Source organism: Gossypium raimondii, chromosome 7 (assembly GCF_025698545.1).
Source record: "Gossypium raimondii isolate GPD5lz chromosome 7, ASM2569854v1, whole genome shotgun sequence".
Taxonomy (NCBI): domain Eukaryota; kingdom Viridiplantae; phylum Streptophyta; class Magnoliopsida; order Malvales; family Malvaceae; genus Gossypium; species Gossypium raimondii.
Window position 1 is genome coordinate 23,722,398 of NC_068571.1, and position 18,213 is coordinate 23,740,610.

General features: G+C 33.0%; 2 protein-coding genes across 9 annotated transcripts; one reads left to right on the forward strand and one right to left on the reverse strand.

Annotated features, from left to right (window-relative positions):
* Nucleotides 1–214: 214 nt before the first annotated feature.
* On the reverse strand, nucleotides 215–12,331 carry LOC105799338 (uncharacterized). Of its 7 annotated transcripts, none has more exons than XR_008198055.1 (8): nucleotides 12,121–12,331; nucleotides 7,328–7,438; nucleotides 1,876–2,000; nucleotides 1,546–1,782; nucleotides 1,262–1,462; nucleotides 1,126–1,184; nucleotides 916–1,017; nucleotides 215–758 (listed from the first exon to the last, which is right to left on the reverse strand). XR_008198055.1 is itself a non-coding variant. In XM_052634001.1 (4 exons), exons 3-4 carry the CDS (start codon nucleotides 940–942, stop codon nucleotides 447–449), a joined length of 339 nt encoding a protein of 112 aa, XP_052489961.1. In that variant the 5' UTR covers nucleotides 943–1,017; nucleotides 7,328–7,438; nucleotides 12,121–12,331; the 3' UTR covers nucleotides 215–446. The 7 variants fall into 7 exon arrangements, 2 of the variants coding, with proteins under 2 accessions (XP_052489961.1, XP_052489962.1); XR_008198056.1 differs by having other exon boundaries at nucleotides 1,876–2,003; XR_008198057.1 differs by lacking the exon at nucleotides 1,876–2,000.
* Nucleotides 12,332–13,192: 861 nt separating this feature from the next.
* LOC105799320 (ethylene-responsive transcription factor-like protein At4g13040) lies at nucleotides 13,193–17,582 on the forward strand. Of its 2 annotated transcripts, none has more exons than XM_012629816.2 (7): nucleotides 13,193–13,565; nucleotides 14,480–14,584; nucleotides 14,833–14,960; nucleotides 15,735–15,819; nucleotides 16,594–16,774; nucleotides 16,977–17,098; nucleotides 17,190–17,582. In XM_012629816.2, exons 2-7 carry the CDS (start codon nucleotides 14,542–14,544, stop codon nucleotides 17,327–17,329), a joined length of 699 nt encoding a protein of 232 aa, XP_012485270.1. In that variant the 5' UTR covers nucleotides 13,193–13,565; nucleotides 14,480–14,541; the 3' UTR covers nucleotides 17,330–17,582. The 2 variants fall into 2 exon arrangements, with proteins under 2 accessions (XP_012485270.1, XP_012485278.1); XM_012629824.2 differs by lacking the exon at nucleotides 13,193–13,565 and adding an exon at nucleotides 13,624–14,010.
* The last annotated feature ends 631 nt before the right edge of the window (nucleotides 17,583–18,213 follow it).

Below are 18,213 nucleotides of genomic sequence, written 5' to 3' on the forward strand. Positions count from 1 at the left end.
TAGTGGCGCCTTTTTCACAAACGTCGCTAAAGAATATGACCTTTAGCGATGCTTTTTTCACAAACGCCGCTAAAAGTACCGTTCTTTAGCAGCGTTTTACAAAAAAAACGCCACAAACTCTGGCAGATTTGTAGCATTCAATTTTCATCAATATGCAACCCTTCTTATAGCATTGAATCCAACCAAAAACAGCAAATCTAAATGATACTTCAAATTCAACGAAAGATATATAATATAAATTGATAAATGAAGTATAATTCAAATTATTCTTACAATAATGTTAAAAGTTAAAATGTTAAAAATATTCATACAATAGTCTAAGATGGTAGATTTTGCGACTGTTGAAACATCTTCATCATATTCTGAAGCTGTAGCTGGAGTGCGTCGTACTTTTTGCTCTGCTCTGCTTCCCTCGCTGCTGCCTCTGCTTTAAGTTGTACCTGGAGTTATTCATATTTTCTTTCAGCTTCCGCTTTAAGTTGAGCAATTCGCTCATCTGTGCTCGCTTGCATCTGTGCCATCTGGTCTCTTAACCTCTGAACTTCAGCTTGAGCCTGACTCCCCGAAGGCATGTATTGTTCTGAGTTGGATCCAAAATATTGGGTTTGGTTAACAAAAGATCCCTGAAATCGAACCCGACCATACCTTTCAGGATCCAAAACTTCAGTAATAATCTGGTTATCAATGTCGTCAAGATGAACAAAACTATCACTTGAAGCAATCGCTTCATACTCCGCCTTTTTATCCTTTAGTTTCTCCTAATAAATCAATGAAAGAGTTAGAAATGCAATATATATTACAAAAACAAATGTAACATAACTTAACATTATTTACATTACAAACAAATAATTAAACCATTATAATTAAACACTATAAATATTTAAAATAATTCAAATTTTTATTAAGAAAACATACCATAATTTCTGCAGCTTCAGAAGTCATAGGAGATCTATTTTTCGTCCTATGTGTAATGTCAAAAAGCTAAAGGCGTCCAACTTTTTGACCAGACGACAATTCCTACAATATAGTAGTAAAAATATTATTTAATAGAAATTAATAAATATTTGACACTATTAATAAATTCAAAATACATCGGCCTTAGCTACACAAGCAAAACTTTTCTACCTAGCTGTGTGAGTGAATTTCTGTTTTTGCCTACTGCTTGTTCCAACTCGTTCACAATCCTACATTATGAAATTATTATGTATATAGTAAACACTATAAACCGAAATAATTATAAGAGTTTCGAAGTACGTACTACCTCTCCTTTCTTTGAATTCCAAAATCTAACCGCATCTTCCCATTGGTACCTCAGCATTCCCGGCGGGACATTTCGCAATTTCTCTTCGAGAATTATTTTTGTCTTAAAATATTCTTTCTTTAAAGTACTTTTATGGTCTCTCTATCTTTTTCCTAAATCCTTATTGACATAATTATCCGAGATCTCTAAAACAAACCTCTCCTACAAAAAAAACACAAGTTTAGAAAGTAAATATAAATGAAACTTAAACCAAAGTATTATAAATTACATTCACTTTTTGTTACCTTAATATTTTCGAGTGCTTGATTTTTGTTACTATCAGGCATTTGATGCCATGACTCGTAGTTGATAGGCAACATATTGGCATTTCGTGCTATAATTCCCAAATATCTACTAAAAGTCGAGCTTCTGATCCAACAGGCTAACCAAGATTGTTTCTAGATACTTTGACACACTCAACAAGATTTAACCCGTATAAATCTTTAAGTAGCGTATGTCATCGACCTCTGCGCGTCCCATCACTTTCAGTTGAAAAATGGTATATTATAATATAAGAATTTGAAAAAAAATCAATAATAAAAGTCAACATGCGTGTAAATTAAATTTAACATTACTTTGAATTTCTACAGGTTCGTCAGGTGTATTCGGAACATTCGAAGATCCAATAGTAGTCTGTTGTTCACTATTTGTTTCTTCCGAATTTGGAGTATTTTGAACAATACTTAGATCTCGCAATCTTCTTCTAGGCATTTTATGTACAATACACAAAATAGTTGAAATTTTAGTAACTAATTACAACAATAATAGTACATATAAAATAGTTGAAATATTTAACAAGACCAAGATTTAAATTATGATATTACATATAATTAAAAAATCGTAAAATCTTACTACGTCATAATTCGTAAATATCTTCATTAACATCCTGGCGAACCCATTAAAATTGTGTACTAGTACTAGGGATATTTTCATTTAAGTTTTGTTCAGGAAAAGGCAAAGTTTCTGATCTTTCGTCGATGTCATCTCTACTTCCATTTCCCATGTCAAACAAGTATCTAGGGATGTTACGGAGTACAACGTACCAACCCTCATCAGTTAGATCTTTCGAGTAAAAAACTTGTTCCACTTGAAAAGAAAATACATACGACTCATCTATCAATTGTTGTCCAGTGTGAATCAATCGAGAGAAGTTCGCCATTGTAAAACCAAAATGATCTTGTTTAATTCCCGAGCAGTATTAACGTCAGCCCAATCACATCGAAATAAGACAACTTTCCATTTGTCATAGTAATCCAACTCAATAATGTCAGTAAGAAGTCCGTAATACTCCACATTTCCCTCAACAGGATTACTGTCCCTAGCACTAGCATAACTTGTAATTAAAGAATTAACAACTATTCCACAATTTTGAGTTCTCCTCAATCTCTCGCGATATTTCGTATGAAATTTGAATCCATTGATGAGGAAGGCACTATATCTTCTTACTACTCTATTCGAACCTTAGGAAAGCCATTTAACTTCGTCATTGACGTCCTTCCGACTCCAAACCTATTGAATCAAAAGAAAATTAAGTAATTATAAATGTTATGAGAAAACATTATTATTTGTCAATTAAGCTTCAATTGCATACCGTTTAGCTTAACCATTCATGAAAAGATTCTGTGAATAACTTATTAATCTCTCGATGTTGTAATCTTCGAGAGCGTGAATGAGATCTTAAGATTTGTTTGCACTCATTATGTTAAAAAGAGGTTTACTTTGTTAGAAGGTAAAAAAATTAAAAAGATGAATATTTATCAAATTTTAGAACTTACTTGCGTAATGGTTCCATTGAATCGTGGTTAAAAAGAACATACCGATATGCTTGTACCCACGATCTATCATCTAATTCTGCAATTTCAACTTTGCCGATTGGCTCTCCATAACTTTGAAATAAATAAGTTTCGGCCAAGTTATGATCAGTGAGCCCAGCATTTCTACTTGGTCTGTTCAGTCTTGTTTCAACATCTTCTAAATATCTAGAACAGAAAGTCATACACTCCTCTGCCAAGTAACCTTCAGCAATTGATCCTTCTGGATAACTTTTATTACAGTAATAAGACTTTAATTTGGATAAGAACCTAAACATGATATACAACATTATCAAAAGTTGTAACTAAAGGCATAGAGGTGAATGAATGAATAATTTACAAATAAATTAGCACCTTTCTATAGGAAACATCCATCGATAGAAAACGAGTCCACCAAGTATTGCTTCATGAGGGAGATAGATTAGCAAGTGCACCATAATAGTGAAGAAGGAAGGTGGGAAAATCTTCTCCAAATTGCATAAAGTCAAAGCGGCTCGATCTTGTACTTTCTCAAGTTCTTCAACATTCAAAATTTTGCCAAAAATGGCTTTCATTATATTGGATAATTCAATTATACAAGACGTCACCTTTTTTGACATAGAATACCGTAAAGCAACTGGCAGTAAATCTTGCATCAAAATGTGGTAATCATGTGATTTTAAGGAATATAGTCTTCGACCTTTAAGACTCACACATCGAGATATATTTGATGCATACGCATCTGGAACCTTTATATCCTTCAACACCATGTAGAACATTTCTTTCTCTTTTTTCGACATTAAAAAAATAGAAGGCGACAACCGATATTTCCCATTCGGAAGTACTTGGGGATGAAGATCACACCGAATTCTCATGTGAACTAAATCAAGTTGACTCTGAAGATTGTCTTTCAATTTTTCATCGACATACTAAATTGTCCCAATGATGTTCTCGCAAACATTTTTCTCAATATGCATGACATCAAGATTGTGTCGTAAAATGTGATGCCCCCAATAAGGCAACTCAAAAAAATACTTCTTTTTTTCCACAAGTCTGCTTCATTAGGATCATTCTCTTCATCAGATTCATCCCTCGATCTTCTCTTTGTTTGTGTGTTGGACGGTTTATTCATCTTTCTATAATTGAAATTCATATCTTTCAACATGAACAAGATTTCAGATCCAATGGTCTACGAATGAGCTTCTCTGAACTCTTCAGTGCCGTTAAATAGAGTACTCTGAAATCTAAATCTATGATTTCCCGGAAACCACCGACGATGCCCCATATAAAAGAACTCTTCCCATTATATAACCATTTCGAACATGTTTCCGTAGCACAACAAGGACAAGCATAATGTCTCTTGGTACTCCAACCAGATAAATTGGCATAAGCCGAGAAGTCATTAATAGTCCACAACAAAGCTGCACGTAAATTAAAGTTCTCATTTCTCAATGCATCATATGTCTCAACACCCGCCCATAATTGTTTTAACTCTTCAATAAGTGGCTGCAAATAGATGTCAATATCATTTTCGGGACCTTTCTCTCCAGGGATAATCATAGAAAAGATAAAGAAAGATTGCTTCATGCAAATCTATGGAGGTAAATTGTAAGGAACAAGCACTACAGGCCAAGTACTGTACGAAGTGCTCATTATTTTATAAGGATTAAATCCATCAGATGCTAGCCTCACACTCCGAGGATCGCTTGCAAAGCTTGGAAATTTACTATCAAATGATTTCCAAGCTAAAGAATCCACAAGATGCCTTAATAATCCATCATCGGTTCGTCCATCATGGTGTCACGTCATAGATTCACCTGTCTTCAACGACATGTAAAGCCTTTGAAACCTTGGTATTAGCGAAAAATATCGCAAAATCTTAATTAGCTTCTTCCTTGACTGTGCATCATTTTCATCCAACGAGATTTACCGCATACATGACAAGACTGTTGGTTTTTCCGATCACCCCAATACAACATGCAGTCACTTGGGCAACTATGAATTTTGTTGTACCCAAGGCCTAAATCTTTTATCAGTTTCTTCATATCTTCGCATGAATGAGGGATTTTTGCAAACGGAAACATATCTCTCAAAAACTTTAACAGCATTGTCAAAGAGTTTCCAGTCCACCCTCCCAAACATTTAAATTGAAAAAGACGAATACAGAAGGACATTTTTAAAAATTTTAATCCCTCATAAAGTTCTTCATTCATTTTATTATGTAACGTGTAGAACTTCGCCGCTTCTCCATTCGACTCTTCATCAGGTACACACTTCTTCCCGTTTCGGTAAAAACATTTCCACCAAGATTACAATCATCGGATGCAACAAAGTCAAGTCGAAATGATTGCAAACCATGACTGCGCATATTAAACGCATCCCGCAACATACCTTCCATGTCATCTTCTCTAACAGACCGATGGTAAGCACTATGAGGATAAGCTGGATTAATTGTTGAATAGGTCCTATTAAGTGTGCACTCTCCATGGAAAATCCATTTTTTATACCCCCAAATAAACCCATCAACAATTAGATGTTCGTAGACAACTTCACGAAAATGCCAATTGATGTTGCCACACTTCTTACACGGGCAAAGAATCATATTCTCTTGGCTTGCATTTTGAAATGAAAAGTTTAGAAAAGTTTGTATTCCATTTCGATAGTCGTTGTTTACCTTTGACAAATTCATCCAAGACTAGTCCATTTCGTAGTTCTTGAAGTCTAAAGTTGACAATAAATTACGCGGGTAAGTTGATTATTTACAAGTATAATTTATTTATGTAAGTTATGATATGATATATATAAGTTATTAAGTTATGTAAGTTATGTGAGTTATGTAAATTATGATATAATATATATAAGTTATTAAGTTATGTGAGTTATGTATGTTATGATATGATATATATAAGTTATTAAGTTAAGATCCAAAGTTTTTTTTTAATTCTTTAAAGTTATGTAAATTATGTAAGTTATGTAAGTTTTGATATGATATATATTTAAGTAAGTTATGTAAATTATGCAAGTTATGTATATATTTTATAAGTTTTAAAATATTTAAAATATTAAATATTAACATCAACTCAATAAAACACTAAAATAATAGTATATAGATACAAATATTATAATATTGATATTTTTGTTCTAATGTTTAAATTTATTTATTTTATTTAAATCAAAGCTCAAGACATCAACTTAATTGACTTGTAACATAATAAGAATATTTAACGCTAACAAATTAACATTATATCATTTTGATGTTAATAAATAACCATAACAAATTTTAATTTTCATACAATGAATAATATTATATTATAATAAAATTTTACTTATAAATATAATAAATTAATAATTTGTATTAGAAAATATATAATTATAAGGAACCCAAACCAAATTTGAAACTGAAACAAATTCAATTCATAAAAACTTTAAATCAATTCATTTCACAAGTTGATAAACCAAAATTATCCAAACAAAATGGGTTTTTAAATTTCTAAATATAAAATTAAAAACTTTTACGAGACGAAAATAAAACTTCATATTTAAATGAGTGAAAGTAAATTTAATATAAAAAATAGTTTTAAAAAAATTAAAAAAATGATGAACCAAACTGATTCAAACCAGTGAAAGGTTCGGTTCAATTTGATTTCAATTTGGATCTTTAAAAACCAAAATACTGTATAATAATTACAAATATATTCCATAACCGATCTTAACAGACAACACTCAGTCGAAAAAGGAGCAAAAAAGAACTTGCAGCAACATTAACCAAAGTATTTTAACATCAACGCAATCATAATGTGTGCCATAGGTGGACTAAGCTTAACCTATGATGTGGCAAAATATGAGACATTGTGATTTTGTAACCAATCACACTCCGGTTATTTTCATATTGTGCCAAGTGTGATTTTTCCAAAAGGTTTTAAAGCAAATCTTTCAAAAGCACAACAATAGATCTCTCACCAGACCATGTCAAGTATGAAAACAACTGAGGAAACTAGTTAATGTTTGAGGCTAAGTACTTGTTATTTCTAACAGAAGTTTCCCGTTAAAATGGACAAGTAGAAAAATCGAATGAAAAAAACAGAAATGTTTACTTAAAATCAATAGGCACTTCAAAATAATTCTCTCCATGGTACGTAAAGATACCAAATTCCTAAATAAAATAGTCCCAACTACAAAGATACCAAATTCAAACGTAAATTTAAAAAACGAAAAAAAAAATAAAAGATTAACTAACCTTCTGGTTATCTAGGCTTTCTGTGTATTGCTTCAGTGTATGAAAGCTACCAAATTTAAAAGCTGCGCAGGAATTCCTCCAGCCAAATTGGAATCACACTAACTTTATGATCTGTCACAATTTCATCCAAAGATTGCTTAAAACTTCTCAACTTGCTTAATTCAAAGAATTTTTGCACTTATATTTTATATATCCCTTTGTTCTAATATTTTTATTTTCATCTTCAGCACACTCAGATAGCAAAGGATCATCTAATCTAAAGACAACAAGCTATCTAGACTTAAAAACCGCGATTATCTAACAACATTCATCACAAAAGTAAACGATCATCTAATCAACAATTGTGTTCTTTGAAATCATCTACATTCAACTATTGTAACATGGAATCATCCATATATAAAGCAAACCTAAATGCAATAGAACTTATACGAGTCACAAAGGCCTTAGATGCATACACAAAAGAACGAGAAAATCAAGAATCACTTTCTTGTTTTCAAGAAAATCAAGAAACCGAATCTTAGCCCAATCTTGCTGTTTGGAATGATTTCAAGAATCAAGAAAATCAAGATTTCAAATCTTGGAAATCTTGGTCCAAGAAACCGAATCTTGCAGCCAAAGCGCATTGGATCTCTGTTACGAGCATCAACGAATCAATTTCAGTCGGAGATGGACTACAAGCCCAAGTTCTTGAAGGCAAGGCCCATAAGAGGATTCCAAGCTCAACAAAGAAGTCCACCCATACTTAGTTGAAAATCAAACCAAATTGTTAAAGGGCCCAATTGGCAAACATTTTAATTGTTTAATTTAATTTTTAGGCTTTAGGAATATTATATGTTAAAATTCAACCTAAACAGCCAAATTAAATGCCTGGCCGAATTTCCCTCTTATTTTTTTAATTAGGTTTTTTTTTTAAGTTTTCCTAATAAGATTAGGACTAGTTATATGGCCTATTTAAATGCATGGCCGGCCACCATTGTACAACACTTCTCAATTATGTTAAAAATTTCAGATTTGTTTAAGTGCAGAATTCTCCTTGAGTTTTTCTCCAAGAATTCTCTCTTAAGTTTTCTTTAGATGTTGTTTTAACAATCTTTTGATTGTGGGAGCCATCTTCAGCCTTCTTCTTGCCATTGATATTCTTTGGAGGGGAGATTAGAACCGTTTGAAGGGAGTTGTGAGATCTTTCGGGATTTCAAAGCTTCTTAGGACTTATCTTTTAGTTTCTTGCTGTCAATTTTTTCTTTTAAATTCTGCTTGTGTCGATTTTATTTAATCACTTTGTTTGCTGTTCTTGTTGCATTTCAGGCGTTCCAAAGCATTCCAAACCTGATTCGCCCTCTTCTTTACTAAAGATCGGATTGCCCCTTTTGTTCTTGGCAGCAAAATTCATTCAAAATCCCTAAATTCCTTGTTCTTGCCAATTTCTTCTTTTCAGATTTGGGTTGTTTTGATTGCTAGAATTTTTGGGAAATTTAACTTGCTGTTTGTGTCTTTCTTTTCAGATTCAGCAGATTGGAGTATTCTTTGGGGTTCAATTACATATTCTTAATTCCCCAAGAACCCTTATTAACACTTATTCCTATTCTCAATTTGATTCTTTGCTGATTTGGGGATTTTTTATTTTATATCTGGAAATTCAAAGTTCTAATCTTTTAATTTCTGTTTCATTTCAGATCCAAACGTTTAGAGTTTTCGTAGGAGTTTCCCGTGACTTGACGACTCGATCTTGGTCCGCGCGCAACCCCCTATCAAGAACCCTCGAAATATATGAAATCTCGAAAAAAAAGATTTTAATATATCCATATCTGGCACTCATGGTCTAGACATTCATAGTGGACTATTATATTTTAGTCCGAGAAGAATCCATGGTAGGATACATCCAATTTGAAGCATAACAATGAACTTAAATCTCATTCTTGGTACATAATTAAAAAAAAAAAAACAACAAATTTCATATGATCTACATCAGACACCCTTACATTATTTGAATATTGGGGATAAAAAATTTCCATTCTTTGGTCAGAGGATAATCATGCATTTATATGTCAATAGATACATAATTTTATAAACATCTCAACCATTAATTTAATCACAACATAATTTAAAACAATAATTATGTATTAATTGTCGGTTTACAAATAGACAATAGTTGCATGAATCAATGAAAAACAAGCATATAAAATTGGGAAAAAATACAAAAATGTTAATTAAATAATTCATGGAATAAATCAAAAACACAAGCAATATGTCACAGACAAAAACTTACAAACCAACCAGTGACATCATTTGATTCCATACACGATAATCAAACGGTGGAAAAAGCATCAAGTTTTGGAGAGTAAAACTAAACTTAAAACATCAAAACACCCCTAAAACCTAAAACAAGCACAGAAAAAAAAGGGGCAAATTCGATCAAATCACATATTCAGCATGAGTAAAATAAAAATGAACTAAAATAACTTTATCAAAAGAGAAAATAAAATCATTCATAGATAAACAAAAATAAAAAAGCAGAAAGGGAAATTAAGAGAATGGAAAAGCACCCACCACCGAAAGCTATGGAAAAGAAAGGAAACGAAACGAAAGGGAGAAGGCAAAGAATCAGTTGGAATAAAGAGAATTGAAGGAAAATCTAGAGAATTGAAGGACAACTGTGACAAAAAGAAAGGGATTGGGGAAAAATTAAGGATTTCGATGAGGGGTGGAACTGATTTGGGAAAAAGGGATTTGGGAAAAAATTGGGAAAAAATGAAAAGGTTTTGGGAAGGATGAGGGATTTCGGGTTTTTGCAAAACTACGTCGTTTCGCAAAAATTAACTACTTATTCGTGGCGTTTATGAAAAAATGCCGCTATTGCTCACATATAATTACAAAACGACGTCGTTTTGCACAAAAAATTCGTGGCGTTTGGAAAAAAGCCACTATTGCTCAACTTTTTTGTGGCGTTTACCTTTTGCGGCGTTTTTTCATAAACGTCGCTAACACTCGACTTTTTTACAATTTTTATATTGAATTATTGTATCTTTCATATAAATTTTAAATAAATAATTTTTAAAATTTAAGTAATATTTAAAAGAATTAGATAAAATTATAATTTTTATATAATTTTTATGTAAGAAAACAAAAATAAAAACAAAAATTCCAAAATATGAAAAAAAAGCTTTAAAATTTTTTAACATTTTTAAATATAAAAGCATTAATTGATTGTATAATATTTCATCATTTAACAAATCTCAAGTAAACCTTAACTCCTAAACCATTTAATATATATAAAGTTTATCTATTATCTCTGAATAATTTAAACTATAATCATAATTTAATATATTAAAATTAATATTATCTCTTTTATAGTTATATAAGAAATTATTTAATATATAAATTAAAAATACTAATTAATCTAAACCTTAAACCCAAATTAAAATTATTTTAAATAATAGTATTTTTATTTTTTTTCATTTTTAACAAATATTTTTCTATGTTTTTACTTTCAAATTTTTATGTGTTTAGTTTTTTTTTGCGACGTTTTTCAAAAAGTGCCGCTAATGCTACTAAAACTCAACATAAAATGACGGCGTTGTGCTTAATTTTTTTGTGGCGTTTTTCAAAAAGTGCCGCTAATGGTCGTCTTATAGCGGCATTTTTCAAAAAGTGCCACTAATGCTTAATCTATAGCGGCGTTTTTCAAAAAGCGCCTCTAATACTCAATTTATAGCAGTGTTTTTCAAAAAGCGCCGCTAATGCCACTAAAGTTCAACGACGGCGTTATGCTTAACTATTTTGCAGCGTTTTTCAAAAAGCGCCGCTAATGGCAACCTATAACGGCGTTTTTCAGAAAGCGACACTAATGCTCGATCTATAGCGGCGTTTTTCAAAAGGCGCCGCTAATGCCACTAAAGCTCAGCATTGTGCTTCTTCTTTTTTTGCGGCGTTTTTCAAAAAGCGCCGCTAATGGCGCATATAGCGGTGTTTTTTAGAAAGCACCGCTAATGCTTGATTTATAGCGGCGATTTTCAAAAAGCGCTGCTAATTCTCGATCTATAGCGGCATTTTTTGTTCAAACACCGCTAAAAATATCGCTAAAAACTTGTTTTGCAGTAGTGTAGGTAGGCTCTATGCACGCCAACATGTATACTATTCTAGATTGAACACATGTTTCTCGAACTACTCACTTGATTTCGCATCCTCTGCTTGCGAACACCTAGGAACATGTGAGCTTGGCTTGCGATCTCTCTCCGTGAGCCCCTAATGTCTCTACCTTGTGGGGCTCAAGTTCTTTCGCATCTACTCAGGTTGCGGGTCAATAGTTCGAGGTTATATTCAGGTTTTGGGTCGAAAATGAAAAATACCATAAAAAGTGTGCATTCGATCTATTCGGTTATTTTATGGCAATAACCGCATAAATCAAAATTTTTGTTGTAAAAGAATTAACCAAACTGAACTTATGTGTAAAACCGAAATAACCAAATCAGTCGATTCGGTACGGTTTATCAGTTTTTATAGTTATTTTTTTAATTAACCTAGTTTCTTTTCCCACTTTTACTAGCAGATTCGAGCTATGGGGTTCACTAGAATAAGTAATTCACGTTGAAGTTAAGGGAAACAAAGCGGAATCGATGGTAGAAAAAAAGAGAGCACTACGCACAAAAGTCAATGAGCTAAGACGCAACTAAGCTAAAACCGACAAAAACATTCTCTCTTTGTCGACAACCATCAAAATTTGCAGCAGAGAAAGTATTTAGAGAAATAAAAGAAATAAATACATAAAAAAAGAAAATAAAGTTAAACTATCTTACCGTGCAATGAGATGAATGAATCTGCCAAAGATGATGGTGACTGGTGCACGTGTGTGAGACGTCAAGCTCGAGCGTCGACCGTCGAACAGAGGAGAGTTGAAAAGGGGCATCGACCGTCGGTCTGCTGACTTGAAGAGGGGCTGGTGTTGGCGATTTTTTTTTTTTCAGATTTGGGACAGAGGAAGAGGAGAAATTAAAAGAAATGTAAAAGCCGAACCTCGTTTTGTTTAGTTTTAGATATTTATTTTTTTAAAAAATAAATTAATTATGTAAATAATATAATTAAAATTAAAATTAAATTGGGTTTTTAGTTTATATTTAGTTTTTGGGCTAGATTTATATTTGGGTTGGGTTGGGTTTGATTTTTTATTTTTGGGTTGTGCTTGGTTACTTGGGTATACATATAATTATAAATTTATGTTTTAATGTTTTAAAAATTAGTTTATTTGGTTATCTTGGTTTAGATTTTTAAAACTAAAACTGAATCGAATTAACCATTTAAATCGATATAGGTAACCAATTAATTAAAATCGATTAAATAAAAAAAATTGATTAATTTAGTTTAATTATTTTGATTATTTCAATTAAACAGAAATAATTTTCACCCCAAATCAAATTAAAGTAGAGACATTGAATTTACTATTTACAAATACATATCTAGTAGAATTTAACCAATTATATAAAATTCTACTAATAATAAATATTAAAATTTTAATCTATATCAAATTTCTTATACTAATAGAGATACACTTAATAATAATAAAGTATTTATGACAAAGAAAGTGAAAAAAAAATCTATTTTTAAAAAAGAAATATAATTCTAAAGTAAAAAGGAAAAAAACCGAAGAGATTAAATTAGAGGGGTTCATATTGGAACCATAGCCGACTAATGACCAAAACTCTTCAAAAGGTACACCCAATACAGAGGATACGTAGGCCTCCACATATTCAAACCCCCTCCTCTCTCTCTCTCTCTCTCTCCCCCCAAGACTTGGCCTTGCTTTGATTTGTTTTGTTTTATTGTTGTTGATTGATTTTCAGCATTCAACAGCAGGCAGCTTCACCACCCTTTCATAGAAAACAAAATGAGCTTTCACCTCACAAACTAAAATAAATAAATAAAATTAAAAAAAAAAAAGAAACAAACAAAAGGTGGTAGTGGTAGATGCATGAGCCACCACCACACCAACACAAACTTGTTGAAATCTCTCATCTTTCTTATTTCTCCCTTCCGTTCTTTCCTCACTCTTTCTCTTATTTCACCACCATCTCCTTTCCTTGATCCTTCTCATAACACCTAAGGATCCTGAGTTTTTTTTTTAACCTTTCTTTTTGTTTTCTTTTACCAGATTTTAGGTTCAACCTTAATAAAATTGTCTTTCTCTCTCTGTTTTCCTCGGTTTCTGCGCTGTCCCGACTACCACCTTTTCTTTCTCCTTTCTCAGGTACCAAATAAATGACTTTTTGTTCTGGGGTTTATTTATCTTCTTCCTTGTAATGGGTGGGTTTTCTGCGTTTCCTGGCTATGGGGTTGTCGCCATTTTTGGCTTTTTCCCTTTTCCTCTTTGAATTTTTGTGTGTTTTGGAGTTTGGGTTTTTTGTTTTGTCTTGTATTTTCACTGCATCTGCTTCCATGAAAGGTGGTAGGTTGGTGGGGTTGACTTGTTTTTCCACGGAGTGATAATTGGGTTTTCTATCAGCCAGACTTACTGGACAACTTTGTTAGTTTCACATGATGAAAGTTTTGGCTTTTACTTTATGCAAATTATGATGAATTCATCTCTTTTCTTCACCTAAAAAAGAAAAAAGAAAATTATGGCTGACTTTATGTCACATTGCCCCCTTATCCGGAGGCTAGCTAGCTTTTAGAAGTGAAAACCACGTTTCATGGTATTTTCATTGGTTTGTTCATATTATTTTTCAATTCCATCTACGATTGATTTCTGTTTAACCAGCATCAAATCTGTTGTCTGTTTTCAGAAATCTAATCCGTGCAAGCTATTTAGCCCTTGAATCCCTTATTATCTTGTAGTATTATTGAAATCAAACGTACTTGGTGATGAAAAACCAGCTGTTTCTATTTCAGCCAACCAAATTCCGTACCAAGTAATTTTGGTTGACTGTAATAAATGATAGCAAAAGTTTATTGACATCTGGGAAATTTCTTTGTTCTTTGTCTTAGTTTAATTGCTTAGGTGCATCAGATTACTTGCATTGACTCAGTTTTGATGGCTTTTGTATTTTTTTTAACGTTTTTCTTCTTTTGCTATATGATCACCACGGATCATATCTGGTTTACTGTTCGTCATTTTGTGATTGCTTAATCTACCTATAACTCGTCCATCTTTGGTAATCTTAGGAGCACAGATAAAGGGATAAATGCAAAGCTAAACCATTGGTCACTGATTGAAGCATTGCCAAATGGTGAGCTTACGCAGACGCAAGCTCCTGGGACTCTGCTCTGGTAAACTTTAGTTGACATGTACTTTTTATATTGCATAATTAGCTGCTTCTATTGGTATCTATGAAGAGGAACATTTACTAAATTACTATGTATGTGAAGTGTGCCCTTCCCTTCATTTCTTTGCCCTTGTGTTACTTAAAGTGAGTCTGTCTAAGTAAACTATGAGTTACTTGTATAGTGAATGTAATCAACAAGTTCTAGATTATGCCTGAATAATTTCATTCACCAAATCTGGTGACTTTTTGCAGGGACGAGTTCCTTTTTTACTCCACTTTCTAGATTTTTCGATAATGGTAATGCCCCTGGAAATTCAAGTCAGAGTGCAAAATTGGTCAGTGTGCATCCCATGCCCTCAGATCCCATCCACATGAATGGGGTAAGAATGCATTATTAATCAGTTGATTAGATGTAGTGTTGACGGTTTAACTGTTTTCTCTTTGTTGGGTTGATACGAGTTCATTTTCCATTATTTTCCTTTTATCATTTATAAACTTAGCAACTCTCGGAGACTCTTTTTATCTTTTTTTTCCCTTGAGCTAGGGAGGCTTACCTTAATAATGCCTCTCTAGTTTTGTCTTGTAACTTAGCTTGGTCTGTAGTTGTATATTTACTGGTGTGTTTTCTCATACATAATAATTCTAGGAGTAAATCATTTCATTTCATTCCTCTTTGTCCACAATAAGGGGGAAAAGGACCATTTGTCATTATTGAAGACTTTCTATCCCCTTATGACAGGTTTTCTTTGTTTTAGTATGTTATGAAGTATTGGTAATATGAAATTGTGAAAATACAATAGAATGGTTGATGATTACTGACAGAGATTACAATTTTTACCTTAAACATTGTTTTGCTATCTATATTTGTGTGGTAGCTACTCACGAACTACATCTTCTCTTGTGATTAGCATGTTTGTGGTTGGTGTAGTTATTATAGTTATATAAATAGTGATGGCAAGTGTGGTTATGTTATATAAGAAGGAAGTGAAAGGTGGATCTTTAGAAAAAGTTAAATGCGCTGCTTGTTTTGACTCCTTCAGAATCATGTCTTGCTTGCTCATTCCATTGCATCCTATGATTAGCATGTACTACTACTACCATCTCTCTCTTGTTTTACTAATTAACTGTTACATGTAACTTTTGATGTTTCTCAGAAAAGCATTCCTAAGGTTGCCTCTGGATCACCGAATGTCTCCGGCTCCGGCTCATCAAAAGAGCATCATAATCAACCTTTTCCAGGTTTGTTTCCCTGGAATCACATGTTCTATATATTTGTTGCTATTGTTAAAGCTGGAAAAGTTTTACTTTCCCAAGTCTTGCTTACTGTTGGTATTTCCTTCCATACTCCATCCCCTTCCACTCTTAACATTTTTTTCACCCTCTATCTTTGCACCTAAGCATTTACTAATGAATGGGTTTTATGTCTTGATTGCTTACCTTTCCTCCATATTCAGCTTTAATGGCTTGAAAGAACTGCATTCAATTTTTCTTATTTTTCAAAATTTAAATGGTTAGAAAGACATGCATCCATGCTACATTTTGTGATGGTAAAGCTGCATGGATTAATATGATATGGTTTATATTCTGCAGAATATGCTAAAACGTTACAAAGCTTACATCTTTTCCCTTGCTCTCCACTCACTTGCATACTGTTCTTGTGAAAAGTAAAATGATTTTGGTTCGTGTATCTAATATTCAAGGCTAGCATTGCATGGTTTGCTCATCAAAGTTTCATGTATTTGACATCTTTAGTTTGTGTTTGTTGGTATGGGGAAGCTACTGTCTAGAGAATCAACATTGTGAAATGATGTTGTGAAAATGATTTGATCCGCAGTTGGTTAATGTTCAAAATAGGATGGTTTTATACTATGTATATTAGAATCCTGTTGTGTGAGTTTTGGATATTTTATCTCATTTTGGGGCTATGTCATTACCATTAAAATCCAATACAGGGAGCCATTTACTTTTCTACATTTTAACTGATGCCCAAGCACAATGTTATTATCTGTGTAGGGCAACCGATCAAACGCAGGAAGCGACACAGGAGGAAGCATGTTCAAAACCAAGAACCATGTCTAATGAGGGGTGTATACTTCAAAAATATGAAATGGCAGGCCGCAATAAAAGTTGACAAGAAACAAATTCACTTGGGAACAGTTGGTTCACAAGAAGAAGCTGCCCATTTATATGACAGGTAAAATATCGACTTTTATCTTTGCTTATAATGATTGCCTACTACAATTTTGTCCCAAAACTCCGATTGCTATTTGTTGCTCAGTGGATAGGCTAATGCTGGTTTCTACGGCTTCTCAATGTAATAAAGATGGTTTCTTAGTATTGATTTATTTTCTTTGATTGATAGACTAATGGATTTTGAAACACGTTTCTATCTATAGAGCGGCATTCATGTGTGGAAGGGAGCCGAACTTTGAACTCTCAGAGGAAGAGAAACAAGAGCTTAGGAAATTCAAGTGGGAAGAGTTTTTGGCATATACTCGGCGATCAATTACAAATAAAAGTAACCCTTTTGTTTATGAATTTTCTATGATCTCCAGAGCTGCTGTTGTTCAAATATTCATTGGGGTTTATTTGTAACGATTGGATTACAGAATACAAGCGAAGGCTCGGGAAGGTGGAGCCACAGAAGAGATCTGAACCTGCAATGGAGAACAGCGAGTGGGACAACAAACAAGGAGTGAATAGCTTCTCAGCTTCGGAAGAGTTCGGGCCGGACTCTTCAGCCTCATAAACGGTTCGAGAGTGTTAGTGAGGCTAAACCAATAGCTTTAGCGGTTAAATTTAGAGTTGCAGGGTCTCTCCATTTTTGGGTATTTTTCTGGTATAAAATTAGTTGCATCATTATATCACCCTCAGGAAATCACCATTGTTGCTGTCCCCATGTATCTGCAGATTGCAGAAATCTGGGGAAAAAAACATGTTTACGTTCTAGGAAGCATTAAAAATCTTTTATTAGTAGTAGTTATGCCAATTTCCATCCTTTATCTTTATGTTTCCATTAGCTAGACCTGGTAATATAAAGGCATGTATGTAGCATAAATTCAACAAAACTCAAAATGAACTGGAAAACCTGAAATAATTAAATAAAGGTGAATTGGTTAATCCAATTACCTATGGATCAATTCAATTGAAATTTGCTTAATACAAAGATATTAATATATGAACGTTTATTTTCAGTTCGAAAATAACACCAACTCCCTTATTGAATATACTGACTGGAAACATACTAAATGAAAATAACTAAAGAATCTGATAATAAGTGTCTATCGGTTACTCAAATTGAGGCTAGAAAACGTTGGATGAGATAGCTCGTTACTATATGTTGGCAAGCATAATCAATACTCTGTATAAGCAACTAAAGAGTTGTAAGACTGTTAAAACGATTCTAGATAAGCTAGGAGACATGTTCGGAGGCCAAGCTACTTTTGGCTTGACAATCTGTCATATCTAGCTTGATAAATAACCAGCAAAAGCCCGGTACTTTGGCCAAAGACCATATGATCACTCTTATGATCTACTTTGTCGAGGTTGCGGACAATGAGGTCAATTTAGACCAAAACACTCAAATTGAGATAGTGTTCAAAAGCTTTTCAAAGGATTTTGCTGGTTTTCAGG

Coding starts and splice junctions, on each gene's coding strand:
- LOC105799338 (XM_052634002.1), bottom strand. CDS start 942: ATGACTTCTGAAGCTGCAGAAATTATG. Junction 759..915: donor CTGAAGCTGCAGAAATTATG/GTATGTTTTCTT, acceptor TTGATTTATTAG/GAGAAACTAAAGGATAAAAA.
- LOC105799320 (XM_012629816.2), top strand. CDS start 14,542: ATGGTGAGCTTACGCAGACGCAAGCTCCTGGGACTCTGCTCTG. Junction 15,820..16,593: donor TCATAATCAACCTTTTCCAG/GTTTGTTTCCCT, acceptor TTATCTGTGTAG/GGCAACCGATCAAACGCAGG. Junction 17,099..17,189: donor GCGATCAATTACAAATAAAA/GTAACCCTTTTG, acceptor ATTGGATTACAG/AATACAAGCGAAGGCTCGGG.